This window comes from Stylophora pistillata, chromosome 7 (genome assembly GCF_964205215.1).
Source record: "Stylophora pistillata chromosome 7, jaStyPist1.2, whole genome shotgun sequence".
Classification (NCBI taxonomy): Eukaryota; Metazoa; Cnidaria; class Anthozoa; order Scleractinia; family Pocilloporidae; genus Stylophora; species Stylophora pistillata.
The window spans coordinates 22,272,215-22,293,962 of record NC_142525.1 but is presented as its reverse complement, the minus strand read 5'-3'; the positions used below and the strand labels follow the sequence as shown (position 1 = coordinate 22,293,962).

Here is a 21,748-nt window from a genome sequence, read left to right as displayed (position 1 = left end):
CCATGACCCCCCTCATAGAAATGAGCAATTCCCTAAAATGTGCACTACAGAAATGGTTAATACTACTTTAATGCTCTTATTTTATGAATTTAATAAGGGAGAAGAAATTAATGGTGTATTAAGAAGCTGGAACCCTTTCTATGATAAGTCCAAGCTATGTCCTTTTTTAACCCTCATAAAAGGGAGGGGGGGAATAATATTTGAAAGAGATGTACATTCCCAAAGCCTAGACCCTTGTTCAGAAGCGAAATGGAAAATCCAAACAGACACTTTAATTCAAACATGGAAAACTGTAGACTCTTGGTAAATGACAATGACCGTTAAACAAAACGCCAATCGATAAACTAAAAAACTTTCAACTTTCTCAAATAAAATTGCACACGTTAAAAGTATAAAGGTCAGCGTGATTTGCTTACGATATTATTAACCTACGTAATCCCAAAGCACACACGCGCACAGGTTTGTTAAAACGTCTTCCTCAGTAAGGCAGGGGTAATAAGCTAGCGAAGGATAGGACACGGTTGTAGTTACAAGCTACCAGATAAGTAAGTAAGTAGGACTGGTATAACTTTATTTAAACACGAAAATTGATGAGCAAAAAGATGCTCGTTACAAAAATTTACATGTATACTAACTAATATAATTAGAAACTATAATATGATAAATGAATAAATAATTTGAAAAAAAAAATACATGCTATATGCCCAAAACATACAAGCTCAAAATAATTTCAGATTAAGGGCTAATAAAATCTATTATTGAAATACGCAGAAGGCGTGAATCAAGCGTAGAAGGTGCATTTGCCATTAACTTTGGTATCCAAATTTATAACTTGGTTAACTGAATTCTAAAGATAGTAATGCTCTTGGCATCCCTGGCATCTTGAGGAAGGCTGTTCCACAGCCGACAACCAATATAAGAGAAGGACTGATGCCCAAAATGAGATTTGGGAGCCGGCTGATCCATGCGGGATCCACTACCTCTAAGGTTATATCTACACTGTCTGAATTTAAATAAGTTGTTGATATAAATTGGTCCTTAATTATGATATCCCTTGAATATAAAAACTAGGGGTTGAGACAATCGTCTCTGTTTGATAGATTCAAGATTAAGCTGACTTAATAACTCAGCATACTCAATTGATTTAGGAAATTTAAATAATGTTCTAAGTATATAAAATTGTGTACGTTCAATCGTCAGATAAGGCGCTTGACAGCCCAACAAAAAGAGGAGAACAATAATCAAAATGAAGAAGTATATAGGCCTTATATATTCTCATAGCAGTTTTACTATCGATATAAAGTTGCGTATTCTTCTAAGAGCACCAGCTTAGGCATGTATTTTACTAAGGATATTCTTAATATGAGTAGTATATGATGATTTACTGTCAATTGTCACACCAAGCAATTTGAGTTCGTCCTTTATTTCGATATTGCTATTGTCCAATGATAGGTCAAAGTTGTAATTTGACGATCCGGTCCAAGGACCATGGCTTGTGTCTTGGTTGAGTTGACTTTTAAGTAGTTGCAATTTAGCCATTTAGCAAGTAGAGACAAGTCCTCATTTGTGTATAGCTGTAGGACAGGAGGGCAGTTGCTTGAACAGTAGGAGGTGGTGTCATCAGGGTAGAGTCTTAGTTGCATATTTTTGGTGATGAAGGTAATATCATTAATATAAATATTAAAGAACAGGGGTCCGAGCAGGGACCCCTGCGGTACTCCACATTGTACTGTACGCCATTCAGAGAAGATGTTTTCCACTTTGACACGTTGATGTCGGCCGATGAGATAAGAGCAGATTAACTTGAGAGATGGAGTAGAAACGCCATATTCTTTCAGTTTTCTTAGTAATAGGCGATGGTAGATCGTATCAAAAGCCTTGCTAAGATCGATTGATACTACAGATACGATTTGATTCTCATCCAAGCTGTTCTCCAATCTTCAGTAATCTTTAATATGGCTGAACAGGTTGGATGACTTTTAAGGAATCCTGACAGACTATCTGAGAGTAAATGTGGTACAAAGTAATTATACAGCTGATTATACATAACTCTTTCAAATATTTTCGAAATTCCAGGTAAAATGGAGACTGCATGGTAGTTAGATTTATTAGCCTCACTATATCCTTCTTAAAAACAGGAGTGATGTTACTTTCTTTCCATTTATCGATCCAGCACGACTGTTCAATGCAGTAGATGTCAGAAAAAAAGACTCATCTAATAGAGGGGCTTGTAAATCTTAATTGTCTTCATGCTTAAGCAAGAACTGACCAGTAAAAATTTTCAGAGGAGCTCCAAGTCAAATTTCCTGACAATTAATTTTCTGGTATGCTGCAACCTTCATCAGTCAGTTTATAACTCTGACAGTAGCTGAATTCAGGACTTTCCAGCGAAGAATCACAATTTTTGTCGCAATTCTTGATCTCTGAATGCCAAGGAGAATGTGGCTTCAAAGCGTTTTAATTCAAATCATTGTTGATGAAATAACTCTGTACCGGTTTGGCTATTTAGAGATTTAATTTTTTTGTAAACAATTGGCGCTGTTAACAGCTAGTGGATCAAAAGCTGTTAAAACAAGAAGTTGAACTCACCTGGGGCTGTTAGTGAACTGAAAATAATTTTTTCTTTCTTGGTTACACTGGTAACACTGCAAGTCTCACGTTTTCTAATCATGTTCAGAGGTTATGGTGACCGTCATAAAAGGATCCTCATGTGCACTGTGCAAGATAACGTGTTTGGAGCCTGATCTACGAAACGTGTGAAACGTATGAATCTCTATTACGTAACTCGATCTGACGTAAAAACACCAACCTGCCTCACTGCGGTTTACGAATTTTGTTAAGACCACTTCACACATTTGAAATTTATCTCAGGACGTAATAAGAAAAATATAACTTGCCATCACGCTCACCTGTAGTACGTAAGCACGATAGAAAAAATAAAATAATAATAATTAATATGTCACGCACGCAATTATGTCGAACACGGTGTGACCTGGACAGTGTTTGGAATTGCGCCACTCACCATTTTAAAGGCTTGGCCTGCTCCAAACGAAAAGTAAAATGGGGTGTAACCAGAAAAAGGTTCAGGTTTTGCACAGTAAAGATTTCATTTTCGCGTGAACACCACTAAACAGGCGATCTTGGTCTCTAAATATTTGTTAACACTTACTCGTGTATTGTTTAACGAGCACACACCCGCGCCCCGCCCTCTCCCCTCCCCTCTCTTTCCTCTTTTCTCTCAGAGAGGGGAAAGAAAGCCTCCACGATTTCCAAGCAACGCCATAGAGGAAAAAAGAAAAGACTGAAAGGACACTTTTAGCAATGCCGAGAAGGGCTAGACTGCAAGAGGTGAAGAGGTTATTTGAGAAAATCAATGAGACTTGCAACGGACGAACATTTCAAGTCATAGATGACTTTGAAAAATGTCAAGGACATAATACTTTCGACTCTTAATAAAAAATAGTCCCATGTACGTAGTTTTGCTTATTTTTCCGTCTCTCGTGCGTGCATTGAATCATAATTTTGCGATAGACTTATAATAACGTGGAGCGCTCTTTAATAGTAGTTTACAATGACTAATGAAAGTAATCACCAACACACACACATTGCTCGACAATAAATACATTTATTTCAATATTTGAAGTAAGTACCTGACGGTAAGATGTAATTATTTAAACTTCTGAGTTTTATCTTCATATAAAGAGTTCAAAGTCATATCCCCGGGAAGAACGAATTCTTCACAGCCTTTGTCCAGTATCCCAAAAGCTGAACCGAATCGTTACAGCGCCCTGTCTCCTGTTAACACTCTATGAGTTTCTCCGGTTACTGAGAACAGAGGAGTCTGTTGTACTCGGAGATCAAACTTGATTTTCTAACAGTTTCCCAGGAACGAGCAGCAAAGTGAAACCTTAAAAGCGAAGGAAATTAAAAATGAACAACTGACCCTGAGAGAGGTACTTCAGTTAAGGTCAGCAGAGGAAAAAACTTCATTACCCATCAGGGCAATGAGCTCCTGTCAAAATACGATCTATTTCACAAATCCGGTTTGAGAACAAAAGTACTCAACATCACACTTCCAAACGTCAACCACTCTTTTTGTCACTCTTGTAACTTTCAAACGATTCTGCGAGGTTACTCTTTTCCTTTACCATAAGATATTTTAATCGATAAAAAAATTTTTTTCGGAAAATTGAAGTGCTGCAGTCATGAATGGACTAAGTCAGCGTGACACGAGAGGAGCGTCACGCAACACATTGGCATACGAAAGTACAGAAATCCCTCCCTTTGAACGAGTCAGCAAAAAATAACAACAGTGATAAATTACCAATTTCTCTCTGTCAGTGAATGATGAGTGAGGAGGTGTCTGTGAACAGAAAATACCTGCAAACAAAACAACAGTTAACTAAATGATGCGAAAAAAAGTTGCTACCTTCTCTTCAAACGGGAATAAATATTTCAACTCGGGGAACTGATCAATATAATTGCATTGGCCCGAGGTTTGTTATAAGGGTTACTGTGACAAACACACCTATGATGAGCCAATAAAATTAAAATCGACTAATAAAAGGGGCTTTTCGACCGAATGTCGCAAAACCAAAACCAAAGTAATCACAACGGCCAGTCTGACAAAATGAAAATACCTTCAAGGGTCAATGAGAACTCAAAGTAAAAAACAACCAAACTGCCTACTGCGCGGGAAAATGCGGATGCCAAGTCGCGCTGGATTGGTTTTAGTTTTGCATCTGATTGGTTGAGAGAGTGGCGTGATTTTTTTGGACGAGTCACAGAGCAAAGTAAAGGAAAACCAATGCTATCCCAGATTACTTTCGACACTAAATTGATACGACAAAAAGAGTGACCTGATTCCGGAGACTATGTAGGACCACATCAAAGCTCGGATGTCCCTGGTAAGTGGGTGACTTGGTACACATTCCATTCCCTAAAGAGGAAAAAAGAACAGATTCTATAGAATCGCATAACTGAATGAAAATAAGAAAACAAGAAATTAAATCGGCAATATTATTGTTTTTTTTTTATCCCGAGCGCGCGCTCTAGAAAGCCATTTTAAAGCCAACTGTCAGAAGTGTCATTATGTTAGCGAATAGAAAGCAAGGTTAGTCGTACACGTTTGAACCTTCGCCAATTTTAATTGTACCTCGTGCTTAAGTTTACATTAATTTTCGAACTTTTTAAACAAGCTTCACACTATTTAGGGAAAATAGTGGTATTTCACTGGATTTACAAGCAGTTTATCGTTAACATCTTTTTTTCAAAATTCCAAATAATTTGCTCGAGAAGGAAAATGAGTAACACCTTTTACCCGGCTTTGGTGGCAAACTGAGAGAAATAAAGTGTGCAAGCGAAAGCACAGATTTCAAGTGCAATAACATCGCAATTAATATAAGGTAAGTGCCTTGAAGTGCAAATACGTGTATTGATCGATTCTTTATTCCTTTAAAAACAAAGAAGTGTTTCATGAAAAGTCCAAAAACTTTAATCTTTTTATTTGCAGAAATTCACTACAGGCGACTGTCATTAGCTGAATCGTTGGGATGAGCATTAGACTGAAAGTTGATGGAGATATTCACTGGAGAGTTGTTGAACGATATATTGGTGAACAATCCACCTAGAACTCTTACTGCTAGATCATCAATGCCGTTATTAATTGATGTTGTGTTATTGCCAACTACTGATGGAAGTGCAAGGCTGTTGACATAAATTTCTCGCAAAGCTTTAGTGCGCAGACCGTCGCTGGCGTTGGCAGCTGTAACAGTCGTAGTGGTACGACTGAAACCCCAGCCAACTTGCTTGACATCCTTTGTTGTTTATCTAAAAGATTATGGCTGCAGATGGATATTGAACCCGGGTTGGCGTGACCCGTTAGCTTGGAGATTGTTTTTTCTGGGCCGTGTTCACAGGATTTTCTCGCTTTCGGGCAGTGTCGCGAGCGAAAGAGGTTATTCATGCCTCTCCAAGAATTTGAAGTTCAGTTCAAAACAAGGAAGAACCTCCGGCACACTTTGAAAACGCTTCTTTTTTTTTTTGCTCTTTAGAAGGTGACAATGGTTTTGAAAACATTTTAATCCAAACTTTGTGACAATTTGACGATAGCTGTTGTGCTTAGTGACGCAAATACGAAACAATTTCACTTAGCCTCGTTTTCAACTCGCAATTCCACGCTAAATACCTTGCTTCGTTAACCAATCAGAATGCGAGATTTTATTTAATAATGCGATTCTAATCTATAAAATAACTTAAATTTATCACACGACTCGGGCAGTCAGAGGGCCAATGACTAAAATCAACCAATCAAAATACTCTATTGCCGGTCAATATTCTCTCAGTATTGGACCGGGCACTATCCCGAATGGTCCCGAATGATACCGCACTTGTGTCCCTTTGAACTTCAGTCGTATACTAAATCTCTTATTAACCAAGCTTGCTCGGGACCGTACTGGAAGAATATCGGCTCTCGGTCTTTTTTGTACGGACCTCGCTACGCTTGGTCCGTACTGTTAAGACCTTGGGCCGATATTCTCCCAGTACGGCCCACGCGCTTGGTTAATTAACAATTATTCCACGAGCGCACGTTGGATATGACATGATAGATAGCCAACGAGGCGCGTAGCGCCGAGTTGGCTATAATCATCTCATATCCAACAAGCGCGAGTGGAATAATTGTTTTATTAAAAACGTCCCCAAGAAATTATTATTTTGTAAGAAGAAACCGGATTTTTTAGCTCCCTTTTGATTTTAAGCTGACGCGTACGCTTACTATATTTGTAGATTATGGTATATTGGCTAATATACCATAATGGCTAAGCCAATAAAAAGTCTTGAATTGCATTATCCAATGATCCAGTTTTTAATAATTAACAATTATTCCACGAGCGCGTGTTGGATATGAGATGATAGATAGCCAACGAGGCCTCGTTGGCTATAATCATCTCATATCCAACAAGCGCGAGTGGAATAATTGTTTTATTAAAAACGTTAAATTAAATTATTAAATTTTATTGAATTTTAATCTCCCTTTTTAATTTTAAGCTGACACGTATGCTTCCCATATTTGTAGATTATGGTATATTGGCTGATATACCATAATGGCTAAGCCAATAAAAAGTCTTGAATTGCATTATCCGATGATCTAGTTTTTAATAATAAGATATATATTTCAAGACTTCATTGGATATTGAGCCAATAAATCCACAGAGAAATGAAGTATTTATTTCAAGAAAGAAACAGAATGCAATTTCAGTTTCAGTTTACTGGCATGAATAACCCAAACAGAATTTTGGGCGAACACTCAAAAGTTAGCAATCACCCCCCTTCGGCTGTTTTTTAAACACAAATATTTTTCCCCTCTCTCAACTAAGCAATAGAAATATCAAAATATCTCTTAGTGACCAAGGTTTGTATGTTTTTAGCTTAGTGTGCGACAAAATGAAGAATAAAAATACTGTATTAAAAACCTTAGCAGAAAGGGGAAAACAATTGCTGACAATAGTCTGCGATTTATGTTGAAGGCGAAAAAAAGACTTTTCATTTATTCAGAATCGGTCAAGTTATGACGCTTTTACGTTGATAGAATTGTAGGTGAATTCAAAGTGCAAGATTTTACCTCTATGTGGTTGATAGAGTGGTACCGCAAATATGTTCATATCGTCACAAGATGTCAGAAGTGTTCTGTAAGGCATCAAGCTTGAACTCAACAGAGAAATTCCACCTGAAACAAAAAAAGTAATCCGAACCTGTGCATAAGAATAAAGAACAAAACTACGTCTTTCATCTTTTTTTCGTGGTTCTGTAGCCTTGCTTCGAGACAGATAGTCACAACAACAGTAACAACAAAACGTATTTCTTTTGGAACTACTTTTTAATTTTTTTTCTGCAAAGTTTTTGCAAACAGGAAGCCATCCAAGTTCTTGTTTTCTTGCTTTTACGAAAGATTCTTTAACTTATTTCCATGAGCATACATAGAAATTGGAAAGGAAAATTACTAGTCAGATCTTGGGTGTTAGGATTGAGAAAGTTGACGTACTTTGCAACTTCAGTCTTGAATGCTGAAACAGAGTGCTAGTCGCGTAATGCATAGAGCTCAGGTTTTCATGGTGGAAATCCTCTCTCGTGGCTTTGTTATACACAAAAACTGCAATGGAAAGAAAAAAGTAATGATTCCTGTTCAGGAGAACGTGATGTTGTGTTACATGTACCGTATTTAGAATTGAGTGACAAGGATCAAATGTCAAGTACTTTTACTTAGTTTGAGTTTTTGCCATGTCAGACCGAGTATTCGCTATGGAGGTTTTGTTTCTCCGTCAAAATAAAGTAGAACGTTGAGTTTAACCGCGGATTTATTGAGTCGTTCTCAACAATTCCATCGCATTGACACAACTGATACAAGTGTAATGCATGGGAAAAGTAAAAGTTGCTTGCTGACTCGTCTCCAGTCTTCTTCGTGACACGCGTAGCACGAGGGTGCGGTGGAGAGTTCAGTGAAGGAGACTAAAGCCACATGGTGAAAACGACTGGTAACGAATCTTGAAGCTTCGTCGTCCCTCTGACGTCCCCAATGATTCACACCGAACAAAACTCCTTAATGATGCTTCGCAATCTATTGTAGCGTCTGGGATTTCTACATTGTACACTTAACGCATTTGAGGCTGTATGTTCTAGCAGTTCAGGCATCTAGATGCTCTGCCCAGCGAAAGGAACACAAAGCCGTTATTTGGAAAGAAGTCAGAGGTTCTGCTCTCCTCCGAAAGTCTGATAACCCCTCCCCTATGTCCTATACTCCTAATGAACTGGATTCTCCCACAGCTTTTTTGCTCAGGAAACTTAATCGCTTTTCATCAGAACACAGCGTTCTATACCGAATCTTTAGATCATGCGAGGAACGTAAGTGGTTGTGTTTAAGCATGTACCCCGACAGACTTCAGCAGGTTAAGAAAACATGCCTGAAAGCAACGTAAATCTCCTATCTTACCTAAGTTTGGATAATTTTCATCTGACTCGTCTGGAGACCCCAAGCTGAATAAAAAAAGCAATGAAAAAGACATTAAATGTTTTCCTTTTTTTTCTACATGTTACCTCTCGCATTTTGCGGCCTCTGCTGGCGAGTAAAACTCTTCCAGTATCCTGTGCTTGACGTGGTTTCCTTGTTTTCACTTTGACTCCTCTCTAGCCTCTTACGATATTTACTTTTATTCTGATAAACGTTTGTGATGACCTTGGTTTTTTACATGCACATTCATTTAGTTTTAAAACATTCCTTGAGATAAGATAACCGAACGCGGAAGATCTAAATATTTTGAATCCTTCACTCACCCAGATGATTCGTGCGAGGTGTGGCTGGTGGATGAAGGCTTTAGCATCTCAGCTGTTTTTAAAAGCCTGAAAATTAAAAAAAAAAATGTTCATCTGAAATACCAACTGGGGTCGTTTAGCACCACATGCTGTTTAGGCAAACTTTGTGGACTTCTTTTCCGTGTATTTTTTCCAAGTGTATGGCATCTTTTAAATCTTGAACATTTAGTTTGATCAAGTTGTTTGTAATCCGCGGGATTTCCTTCCACCCTTTGTTATAATCCCTCCGTCTTGATCTCTTCTTCCTATTCTTCCTCAGTTGTCCTTCTATCCTACCACAGTATTGTCTTGTGGATTCCCTCAGCGTTCAAACGAGTGATTTCACACGTTACAGAAAATAACCATAGATATATTGCGACGGCGAAATAAAGTACAGCACGGCATACTTTGCAAAGGTCCCTTTTACAAGGGACACCCAGTAAGGTCATTGAACAGGCCAACATAGTTGCTTTTATAACAGATTGACATAGTGAAAAGCACCTTGCTATTGAAGATGTATAAATAGCAGCAGAAGAATCTTGTACAATGTAACACGCTAACAAAAGACATTACCTTAATACAGTGAGATCTGTGAACCAATCTTGTACGACTAAAATTACGTGACATACTGTTAACAGGAAAGTGACGATTTGCAATGACTGAAAAAAAAAAAAAAAGGAAAAGTTGGAAAATATTAACAAAATGTCAAGACAGACGTCAACCGTACAACATAACATGAGAATAAGACTTCTCTAACACGACAATGACAGGATTCGGAGATAACCAAGTCAGAGCGTGCATCAAAAATTTTTTCCTGATGGTATTTCAATGACAACATTAAATTTTTCGGTACTTTTGGGGAATTCTTAATTGTCAGAAATTGAATCCTGAAAAGCAATGTAGGAGCTTCTGAATAGGGAGCAGACAAAACAAGCCAAACAAAAAATAAAGATTTACAAACTATTATTGGAAAAAGTTTCCGATGAAATCATGAATAATTTCAAGTTGTACCTGAATCTCGTTGTAGTTCTCAGGAGAAGTGTATTCGGGAGGAATGTTACGATCATGATGGATCAAACGGTCTAGCAAAGCTGCACTCAACAGTGGCTAAATAATTATATTGACACAGAAAAAAATAAAAGCAACATCAGACAAAAATTTCCTTGACAACCATCCCTTCAAAGTGAAGAATCAAACCTGAAATACCAGAAAGTTAACAAAGACTAAAGAGTACTGTTTTGAGAGTGTAATAGACACAGATCACACAGCCGCCATTATCTTGCTCTTGGAACCATGAGATTTGTGCCAGTCTATCTATTAGAATTTCGTTTTGACCTGCAAATGTTAGGTTCAGGCATCTCAAGAACTTTTGTGATTTTGAACCCAGTATAATTCTCTCTCACACTTTTACCCCCAAGTTTCAAATCAACATCAACATAAAGAATACTTCTGGACTCTAAACAGGCAACCCCTTATATATGAGAAGTAATGCATCCTTTTTCCACCCTGAACAATTTTTCGTAATGTTGAAGGCTACTATGATTGTCTAAAAGAACTCTTAGTCTCTGCAATTTGTCTGATATTCTGCTTGTGAGAGTCAATAGGTTGTTGTAAACACTGGTCAATGGGCTGTTGGTATTGATATAAACACTGATGTTATAATTAGGACAACAAAATTCTACAAATTTCCCAAAGAAAATTTAGGACTGGATGAAATACTAGGTTAACTTTATAAAAGTTTTGAACTGGTTGAGTTCATCTTTTTCACAAGAAGCAGCCCCAACGAAGTCACTAATGATGTGCACAAGCTGGTCAGAAATGCCTTCAGAAAAGAATTTTTTTATCCTAAAAAAATAAATCTCTGAGGCTGTTTTAGGCAAAGCTGCTCCATAACATTACGCTGGTATTCATTTCCTCAAAGAGGGCTGCATTCACATTCAAGGGTTGTCACAAATTCATTCTCAGATGTTGCCAATCCCAGTAAAAACCAAATAGTCATCTGCTTTTATTAGATCCCTTCTAAATATAACCTCCTACACAGACGTTCTTTGGGCTCGTCACGCAAGGAGGAGGAAGATTGCGTGATGAGCCCAAAGAACGTCTGTGTAGGAGGCTATCATGGTTATTAGATCATGTCTTCCACATGGAAAGACTTCCTCAGTAGGGCACAGAGGGAACTAATTGGTAACATCATCATGGTTAGTGAGCTTTATTTCTTTATAAAGAATTAAAAGTTATCATGATCAAGATTAAAATAATGACAGCACCTGAGTGTCCAAAAGAATGACTCTTTCTTGTGTAACAGCTAAGTCAATACCAGTAGTTTGATTGGTCCCATCCTCCTAAACAGCACCCAGGCAATCAGTGAGTACCAGAATGATTAATCAATGATTCATAGGCCAATGAACAAACTACAGATTTTCTATTGTTAAATGTAAAATTCTCTTGACAGGAATGAAAAAATACTGGAGTGTTTGAAAAATACCAGAGTAAGCTCAAACATAAGTCAAAATCAGTAGATATGATATCCATACTGTTACAGCTAAAATTATCAGTAAGGATTCAAAGTATTCTCTTTTTTTCAATGATACTGAGTTTACACCCATGTACATCTGATGAACAACCAATAGTAAGCAACTTTCTCAAGCCTCCATTTGTGATTTCTTTTTTATTTAATTTTTATTTCTTTTCAAAACCCTTTTTCCAAAATTCAGGGTGCTGCTTATCTGCAAGTGCATCTACACGCCAGTGTTTATAGTAATTGATTATTTATGTATATCAAACAAACAGCTGAAAACTCTCTAAAGAGTGACACAGTGTACTGCATAGCTAGGAAAATTGATGCAAGTCTTAGAACAAAAGTGACCCATAACTGTTTGGTGCTTGTCATGGTTTCCATACCTGTCCATCACGTTACTTCCCCTCCCCCTTCCCGTTTCCCCTCCATGCCTTTCACTGGGTTTTGCCTCAAGCTCACAGTTTACAAGTGTACCCTATTGTACTGTACTTCTGAATTGAAGGAAGCTATAAGAGAGTGAACCCTTTATGCCCTAAGATCAGTATACATATTCTCCATACTGTTCTCTATACATTTCTTAAGGTGCTGACAAGGAGAATTTTATTAATAATCAGGAGCTTCTTAATAGTTAGTGACCATCTCCTTCATTCTCATGACCTTAATGTTTGATTCAGGGGTGATCTTGTAAGGAGAATTTAAACGCTGGTCTCTCTTAAGGGTTAAAGGGTCCAGTGTCTTCTCCAAGAACAGACACCATGGCCCATCCTGGTTCTGAGCCAGAGCCTCTTTATTTTTAGTCCAACCCACTAACCATGAGATCACTCTGTCTAGCACCTGCTAAACTTAGATTTAACACCATGATAGATATTCAGCATACAAAAGAATCTTCCACTGACCTGAACCTGTCTTGACTGCACAGGAAATACAGAAGACCTTGAGACATTTTGAGAGTTAAAGGAGGAGTTAGAAAAGTCAGTTGTTCTTGATAATTACTAATGAGTGGTTACAAATGAACCAGCTAGCTCAAGTTCAGTGAGTGTCACCACTTGCATAACAAAACTATGGGTGGTGATCATGGCAGTAATACTGATAATTGCTTTAATGATCCATCAAATATTTTCAGTCTCACACAATTGGTCTAAATGCATCACATGAGTGAATATCCCTTGGCGAAAACTGAAGGATATCCAAGATTAGTATAATTTCAGAGCTGAGCAGAGTTTCCAGCGATCTGATTGGTTGAGCAGTTCCTTATATGACGCTCCACGCGGTTTATATAAAATGTTAAAATAAAATGTTAATAAATGTTACTAAAATGTTATGATTTTAGATATTTCTCTGTTGTTCAGCTCTGAAATTATACTAACACAATTATTCGCCTCAGGCTCGGTGAACATTGTCGAATAATCCCCTCGACTTCGTCTCGGGGATTATTCGACGATATTCACCTCACCCGCAGCGAATAATTGTTAAATATCACCCAAGTGACATTCCCAGAGAGTTTTGCACTTCTTAGATCATACTTAACCAGTAGATACATGAAGCTCATTGTCTAATACAGATTAGTGCATGCCACACTAGCAGTTATAATTATTGGCTTTTTCACTCACCGCCTCCTAGTTAGCTCAATGGATAGAGCACTGGGCCCAGTTGTTCAAAGGTCAATTAGTGCTAACCCAGGGTTATTTTAATCAAGGTTTCTATATTTCTCTCAGGTTCAAAAGCTGTTTTGGGATAATTTTCCCAATTTTTTTAAAGAGAATTCAATCACCAAATTGTAGACAAATGGAATTAAGCTGTATTTTTTTTCAGAGCTTTCAGATCTGAAATCAAATTTCACACTAGCCCTGGGCTATCTTAACACAGCTTTGAACAACCCGGCCCTGGACTGTTGTGCGGGAGGTCGAGGATTCGAGCCTTGGCCGGACCAACACTCAAGGTCTTAAAATAATTGAGAAGAATATGCTGCCTTTCTATAACATCAGAAATTGTTAGATATTCTAGTCTTTTCGGATAGGGACGAATAAATGGAGGTCCCCACTCCTGCAGGATTAGGGGTAGGAGACGTTAATTTCCCATGTATGAGATTACTGTGTGATGGATGTCCTCCCCTGGGGTGGGATGGGTGGGTTGCGAAGGCCGTAAGTTAGATAACTCATTGGGTTAATTACATTACCCTCATTAAATAAAGAATATTGTTACAGTATTGGATTGTATTGTCATGTCGATTGACTTTTTCAGAAGCTGTTGGCAAATACTCTTCACCTCTGAGCAGTCAAGACAAATTTGCAGGTCAAGAGTTTGATTTCTGACCATTTTTTTGGTATATTGACAGAAACAAACTATTGTTTTTATTTTGTGGTATATACTACTTGACAATTATTCACCTGAGTGTTGGTGAAAGTGGTAGATGTTAACCTTAATGCTTTGTGGCTCAGTAAATATCCAGCACTCTCCACCTCCACTTCAGTGGATCATTGTAACAGTTCAATACTGCTCAATAGTCCACACATCAACAAAATTACAAGTGATTACATCACAAGACAAACTGCAGTAAAACTGTCATCATTCACATGGAAGCAGCTATAAAAGTGCACTGGAACTAATTAGAGAAAAATGAATATAGATCTACAAGAGAACAGCTTGGTGTGCCAAAAATGCTGTTAAATTGTTATTTTTATTAGTGGACCAATTTGGCTAACATGATGTCATTGAAACATTTGGTCAGAGTAATTTTTTTTAAGAAAACAGTATCTAAAAGCTGAAGAATCACTAACCTGGGGTCAGTAAAAGGCCCAGCTCCTCCCAGAACAGAGAGAATAGTTGATTTACCAACACCTTGTGGACCAATGACTCCCACAACCAGGAAATCTGTTTGATCAAGAAGCATCTAAATGACAAAGAAGTGAGTGTTAAAAACAGGTGTTTATTTAATTTCTGGAATGTTTTTAATTTCCGGAGTAAAAAAATTCAACAATTATTTGTCGTAAGATCCTAAAATGAAGATTATTAATCACTAAGGGCTTAATTCTCTTCCGATTATTAGTCCTAAAGAGTGTGCTACTACAATTAATAATCGTGGAAAGTATGGCTAGTAATTGTGACTGAATCATTAATAGTCGTGTTTGACAAGCTTTAGACTTAATAATCGTGCATCACACGGTTAAAAATTGCATCCGACAGCAACTGTTCTCAATAATTGTACTCCTCCTCAAAGAAGGTTCAAGCTGAATGTTTTGTGAATGGCCACCATTACGACCAAAAATTCAGAATTTAGTACTTCTTCACACACAGCTTTTGAGGCAAAAAATGTCACATAGTTGAAGTCTTCTCAGGTTCACTGGTTTTCAGTGAACTTCACTTCTGTTTGAAAAAGTGTGTTTACCATGTTATCCCATGAATCCTTTTTACAATATAGATTATAGGGGTGTCAATCAATACTATCAATCAATCAATCAACTTTATTTAACAAGGGTGACACGGGACAGTATTTCAACTGAGTAACTAGTGGCCCTCAAACTAAATTTATAAAACAAAGTTAAGTAACAAAATACATGTCGTAAAGAAAAGGAAGTATAAGTGTATGTATAGGAATAGGACTAACAATAGTTAACAACTATTCACAGAAGTGGAAGTGTTTAGTGGTGGATATTTACCGAGCCGCGAAGCGGCGAGGTAAATATTCAAGTGCTGCTAACCACCGACACTGAGGTGAATAGTTGTTTTAGTATATACTAAAACAGTGAGATAATATACACCACCAAGAATTGATTTTAATTCATACATTTCAGCAATGATTCCAACATTTTCCAACATTTTCCAACATTTTCCCATGCGTAACGATCCAACGCGGCTCGGATCGCGGTAAGTGATTTTTTGTTGTAAAACCTGCCGTCTCGTTTTTTCGCTGACAGATAAAATTTCTGAAGACATTTGTTCAGCTCTGGTGGTGACATTTCTTCAAATGGTGTTGTAAACTCTTTCTGTATTTGAAACCATTCTGTAAAAAATACTATTTAACTTTGATTTTCAAGTGAACAAGTGAGGTTATGCAAGATTAATTTGCATTTGTAAACAAAACCTTTTTCATTGGTTTTTATCGATAAACTCCCAGTTACCATTACTTTTAAACACGGCCAAACCAAATTTAGTTGCTTTCTGTGTTTTCAGGGACTGCTTCGTCCTTATTTGAGTGTTTTCTTCGCTTGTCACGGATGCAAACTGGCACGCCATTTTTTCCCGAGTTGCTCAGAGGTAAATAGCAAAGGATATTCGGAGTTTTGACTAGCCAATCAGAGCGCGCCTTCAACGCTATCCACTGTTTTAGTATATACTAATAAAAACTATATTACACTTCTAAAAATATTCTTACAATGAATATCTACAAACTACAATTACAATAAGAATACAGCTGGGATAGGTCGAGCAAGAGGAAGGTTATGAAATGTTGGATTAGCATAAAATTATGAATAAAGTTAAGTTTCACTAAAGAAGTTTTCAGAATTCTTGTGACCAATGCAAGCCATGATAACAACTGAGTTTTCATCTATCAAAACTCCATTAGACTACAAATTTCGAAAGATGTATTACAAGAGAGAATCTTTGTATTTTTAGATTTAAGTATCTTACACTCACAACAGGAATAAGTTTCATAGCTGAGCGTATGGATAAAATTTTCAGTCTTAGTCCTTAGGCATACCTCTAAAGCACTATCATTCCACTGAAGATTCTCATCCAGCAATTTCAATAGTTGTGGCGCACCATCATGACTATGTACACCAAGTTTAAGAGAGGCCATGTTAGTTGCTAAAGCATCAACACTACCACTTGATCCTGAGGAAATAAAACAATTCTCTAGATTGCAACCAACAAAGGTAGGCACAGAAAAGTGTTAAAAGGCCCAATTCAGAGGTATATCCCACATCCAGTCAATACACTTATTTTACCTGATACTGGCCCTCCTGTTGCACTACCCATACTGTGTGCTGGTGCAGTGCTTGTGGATCTCTCAGTTCCTTGGCCACCTGAATGATCTGACAAAAGAGTCTTTCCACGTGATGTGACTGGCTGGGGAGCACTGGAACTTGCTGAAGCCTCTGGTAATTGTTCCCTTTGGGATATACAAGGTAAAGGTGACCATATTTAGCTGAAGATATATTCAATCACTTATTCTGGAAATAATAGACATAATCTCTCCAGTTTATACTGTGACTTATGCTATCTTAAAACAATTCCCAGCCAATGAGTTGTATTCAGTTTAAGTGACAGAAACAATAACATCTCGTGTTCTTGCTGCAGTTGATAGGTAATGAAAATTTGTACAGGATATAATTTCCCGTCTGAATACACATTTAACCTCTGTTAACTAACACAATTACTACTCTGTAAATTTATTCTTTAAAATGAACCTTTCTTTTCATTCCCTCTGACAAAAGGCTAGCCCTGAAAATGCCCACTTTAGAAACTCTTTACTATGACCAATTTATATCTGAACTCATTTGACAGAACAAAAATTATCATATTTTCTCAAAAGCTGTTTCACTCAATTTTGATTTTTTAAGAGGCTCATAAATCTTTGGTCTATTGAACTTGGACAACTCTATTACCTTGGTTTTATCAAAATTTGCTTTACTGGTGTTTCTTGTCCCTGAAAAAAGTAGCAGTCAGAATAATATTATTTTATGACTTCATTCCATGTATACCACTTGAAAGTAAATCCATATATAATGACCACTTGCTGACACATTTCCAGCCAATAACAAATCATATTAATTTTTTGCGCTGTATGTGCAACATATAATTATTTCAAACTCTCGGGCTTAATCTGTAGTCCCTACCATATACTTTTTGGGCACCTCACTCGTGGAGCTCTTGCAGCATGTCCATGTCACTCCAAAAGTTCCCCAGGGCACACTAACAGAAACTTTTTTCCCTGATTTTTTTTTCTTTTTTAACTCGCATGATAAACTTCACGAACAAGGAGGGATTGCTTGTAGTCTTAATAATAACCAAGCAGTAGTAAAATAAAATTTTTGACCCTGACCCTCTCTGCAGAAGGTTTGGTGAGGATAATGGGTGTCTTCATGGGTGGTACTGTGGGGGATGCAGAATGTGCTCCCATGGGACCATCTCCTTTACCCTGACAAAAAAAAATTGTTATGCTGAATAAAATAATAGCTGGACTAGCTACACCATACAAAATTCCATAAATTCATTGACTTAATGAATTGAAAGCATTTTAAACAAATCCATCATCTACAGTATTTCTTGTACTACACGAAAGGAATCTTTCCCACCATGCAAAGTATTGGTGTGAATCCCGGAAGTCTTCTGTTCAAAATGTGAGTCTTAAATTTTCGGTGTCCTGTAAAGCTCACATTATTGTAAATGAGCACATTATTGTAACCAGATGATAACCCAAGTCACAAACCTTTTAGAATATAAAGATATGTTAAAGGAATTCAGCTGCAGTTTGCATGAATAAAAATAATATTATTAATGTCCAATTCAATTGCTGTCAACCCATTTCTCGTCGGATTATCAGTTTACGACTTTCCAAAAAGTGGATAAAGCTCGCGGCACAGAGGGGAAGAAACTTTAAAATGACATTATTTACCCTTGAAGGCCGTTCCCTAAAGCCTCTTTCTCTTCTACGGCCGCCTCGACCTCGACGAAATCCCCTGTCTTGATCCTCCATCTTGGATATCTGATTAGTGTGTGGTGTAAGAACACGCGAAGTCATGCTTTCTTATGTTGCATGATGGGACTGGAGTACAACATCACGTCAGATTCCAAAGTTTTAAACAAAAAATCGTACAAGCTTGACCATGGATTTGAGGAAAGTTCCTGACGAAGAGAAAGTCAACTTATGCAGAAAATATATCATACTTATATTCCTTTTTATCTATGGTCACAGGTTATACTTTTACGCTGGGTTATATGGTCGATTTTGATAGATATGATTCGTGAGTTGACATGCTAGCGCTCAGGCGTTTCATTTCAATCACTTCAGATCATGCATGCTAATGTAAATGTTCGTAAGATTGGAATTATCGCATGTTTCCCCGTGTTATGGTTATATATAGATAATTTTTTTTTTACAGTGCTGAACAAGGGAACTCCAACGTCTTGCTAAGATTGTCGAAAATCGAAGTCGCTGGCTACAGCAAGAGAACATAGATATTTCACCACCCCACACTAGAATTTGACCGTTTAACAGTCCTGAATGCATTATTTTCCTTATTTTTTACTCTTTTTTCGCTTGTTTGTCTATTTTCCTTGACTCACGTCAACACATTTCTTAGGAGGATTTGCTTTGCTGCCATTTCTCTGGTTTATCAATATAGTGTGGTTCTTTAGGGAGGCATTCATCAGACCAACCTTCACTGGACAATCAAAGCTGAAATCTTGTAAGTTTACAAGGATATGAATTGAAAGCCATCTGTACGTGAGGGAAATTTGATCAACACAGTAGAAACACTCATTCTTGCTGGAGTTCATGTTTCAAAATTGTCAGAGGTTTGGGTTCTAAAAGGTTTGTTTTCATCACCAGTAATAACCTCCTGTGATACTCCAGGATTGACGCCTCTTACTACCCAAGTTTCATAGTCTGTACTTTCAGTTAAGGACCAAGTTTTTTTCTTCAAAGATTTATGGTCCAAGTGTGAAGTGTGCATGGCCATAAATCCCTACTGAAAAACTAGGTTCCTTAACTTATTGCACAGACCCAGAAAACAAGGGTAGGGAGACATGTATTTTATCCCTGGGCTCAAACAGACAGGAAGGAGATTTCAGGTGAAAGAAACTTTTGAATTTAACTGGCTGTACAGTGAAATATTGCCTGCCAAATTGGCGAATTGAAGTGCGAGTATTATAGGAAAATTCCTTACTTGACAAGGGAATTCCACATTAAATTGCATGCAAAAACCAATATCGCACTTATTGCTTTGCAACTTGTGTGATGTCAGTTTTCAAATACAATTTAAAACAGAATTTACAAGTCCAGTAATGGATTTTCCTTGAATTGCATAATTGAGTAAAATTGAGAAGACTTGTACATTATTTATAGTTTTTATGTATACATAGAAGCAGAAAAATATTACTTAGCCTTGTTTTCAACTCACAATTCCATGCTAAATACCTTGCTACATTAAGCAATCAGAATGCAAGATTTTATTCAATGATGTAATTATAACTTAAAGATATAATGACTTGTTTTGTTTTTTTTACTAACCTTTTTGTCCTTTAGAAACCCAGTGGTTAAAGTACTGCCAATAATATTGCATTTAGCATACCAAAATTAAATGCAAACAATATAGTTCAATTTTGATAAAAATGTTGGAGTTAAAAAGTTAGTAACAGTGTGGTATAATTTTGAATATCTTTCAGATGTAATTAAGTCAGCTGTAGGATTTCTTATATGGTTTGCCGGTTTAACAGCATGGATTGTCATCTATCAGAAATATAGAGCAAGCTGGGGAGAAATTGGAGACAAGATTTCATTTGTCATACCACTTGGAGAGCCATAAATCAGTTCAACATTGCCATTTTGTTTACATTTTTGTACATCTCCAGTAGTAGGGAAGCTAGAAATGGACCACTGAAACACAAGTTGATGCAGAAGTTGTAAAATATTACATAATTGGACATTGTAAATATTGGCTGCTATGCCAAAAACTTTTTTAATTAAAAATTTATTGAGTTGTCAACTATGTGCTCCATGAATTTAACTTTTTTTTCAGATTTTCATCTACACTCATGACACATAATTATGTATGAGCTTTTCTTTTTTCTAAGTATGACAGGTTTTATTCTCCTTTTCTTAGTATTCATTGCCATGATCTGAAATGAAGAGAAAACACTTGGTTTTCAAAGGTTTTTTAGATTATAGATAAATCTGAACCACAACTTTGCATCAATCAACCCCATATAGATGATTTTATGAATGTCAAGGTGTTTTTTTTACCCCTTTTATTTTAATCATTTCCCTTTCCTTTTAAATCTCAGACTTTGAATTGACAAAAGCTCCCTAGCACAACTTGGTTATGGTTCCTTTTCCTTTTCATCTATGTGAAAGATTATTTAAAAGATATGAATAACAAATTTGTGGAGGCAAATGATTGATTGACTGTTCAACTGGCCTGTAACAGCCCTCCTCCTTCCTTGGATAAAGATGTAGTGAATCTAGAATCACTATCTCATGTGTGCAAACAGCATTTTCATAGAGGACCATGCATACTTAAAGTAGCCCTGATATGTGGTCCAGTAAAAATTTTGGGCCAAACTTGATTTCTGGCATTTAATGGTTACCAGAGACTAAGATCATCCACAAAAAGGATAATTTGCACTTGCAGTAAACAGTCACATATATGTCCTAGGCAGCTGCCACCTTGATGCTGGGACAGTTGCTATTAATTACAACCAGAAGCTTATGACCTTTGTTATAAGTTTCTGTGATAACTTAATCAGCTTCATCTGATGGTGGGTCATGATCATGCAGCAACAATTTCTTCCCATTAAGCCTGGTTTATAGATTAGTGCAGCATGTTGTGCTTCACCCAGCCCCATGTGAGGTTTACCTCTCTAAGCTCAGATCAGCCACGACTGTTTGCAGCAAGATTTCCTCACAGCTTCATACTTCATTATGCCAGCAGTTCTTGAAGAAAGGAAACTGACAAAATTGGGACTATGCCATTGTTTTAGCGGTAATGGAGCTATTTGGAAATCTTTCCCAGTCTGGTATCAAGTGGTTTTTGGTCGACCAAACAACCTTCTACTAGGTGGGGTACAACACAGGGTAACCTTAACTAGGCATACGGGTCTGATTCTTTCTCTCTGAGTTGGGCGGCCCATCCAGAGACAGCGAGAGGGTGTCGCGGACGAGAA

At 37.3% G+C, this 21,748-nt stretch overlaps 2 protein-coding genes across 2 annotated transcripts; one reads left to right on the top strand and one right to left on the bottom strand.

Annotated features, from left to right (window-relative positions):
- Positions 1-3,605: 3,605 nt before the first annotated feature.
- LOC111329871 (nonsense-mediated mRNA decay factor SMG9) lies at positions 3,606-18,621 on the bottom strand. Its single transcript, XM_022934629.2, has 17 exons — positions 18,480-18,621; positions 17,907-18,002; positions 17,470-17,510; positions 16,810-16,973; positions 16,563-16,696; positions 14,641-14,753; positions 12,760-12,796; positions 11,613-11,687; positions 10,357-10,452; positions 9,919-10,004; positions 9,328-9,393; positions 8,987-9,030; positions 8,042-8,149; positions 7,622-7,726; positions 4,860-4,939; positions 4,325-4,380; positions 3,606-3,907 (listed from the first exon to the last, which is right to left on the bottom strand). Exons 1-17 carry the CDS (start codon positions 18,603-18,605, stop codon positions 3,823-3,825), a joined length of 1,512 nt encoding a protein of 503 aa, XP_022790364.2. The 5' UTR covers positions 18,606-18,621; the 3' UTR covers positions 3,606-3,822.
- A 3-nt stretch (positions 18,622-18,624) lies between these two features.
- LOC111329872 (gamma-secretase subunit PEN-2) lies at positions 18,625-20,571 on the top strand. The gene is made up of 3 exons (XM_088726815.1): positions 18,625-18,744; positions 19,161-19,272; positions 20,252-20,571. Exons 1-3 carry the CDS (start codon positions 18,691-18,693, stop codon positions 20,389-20,391), a joined length of 306 nt encoding a protein of 101 aa, XP_088582941.1. The 5' UTR covers positions 18,625-18,690; the 3' UTR covers positions 20,392-20,571.
- The last annotated feature ends 1,177 nt before the right edge of the window (positions 20,572-21,748 follow it).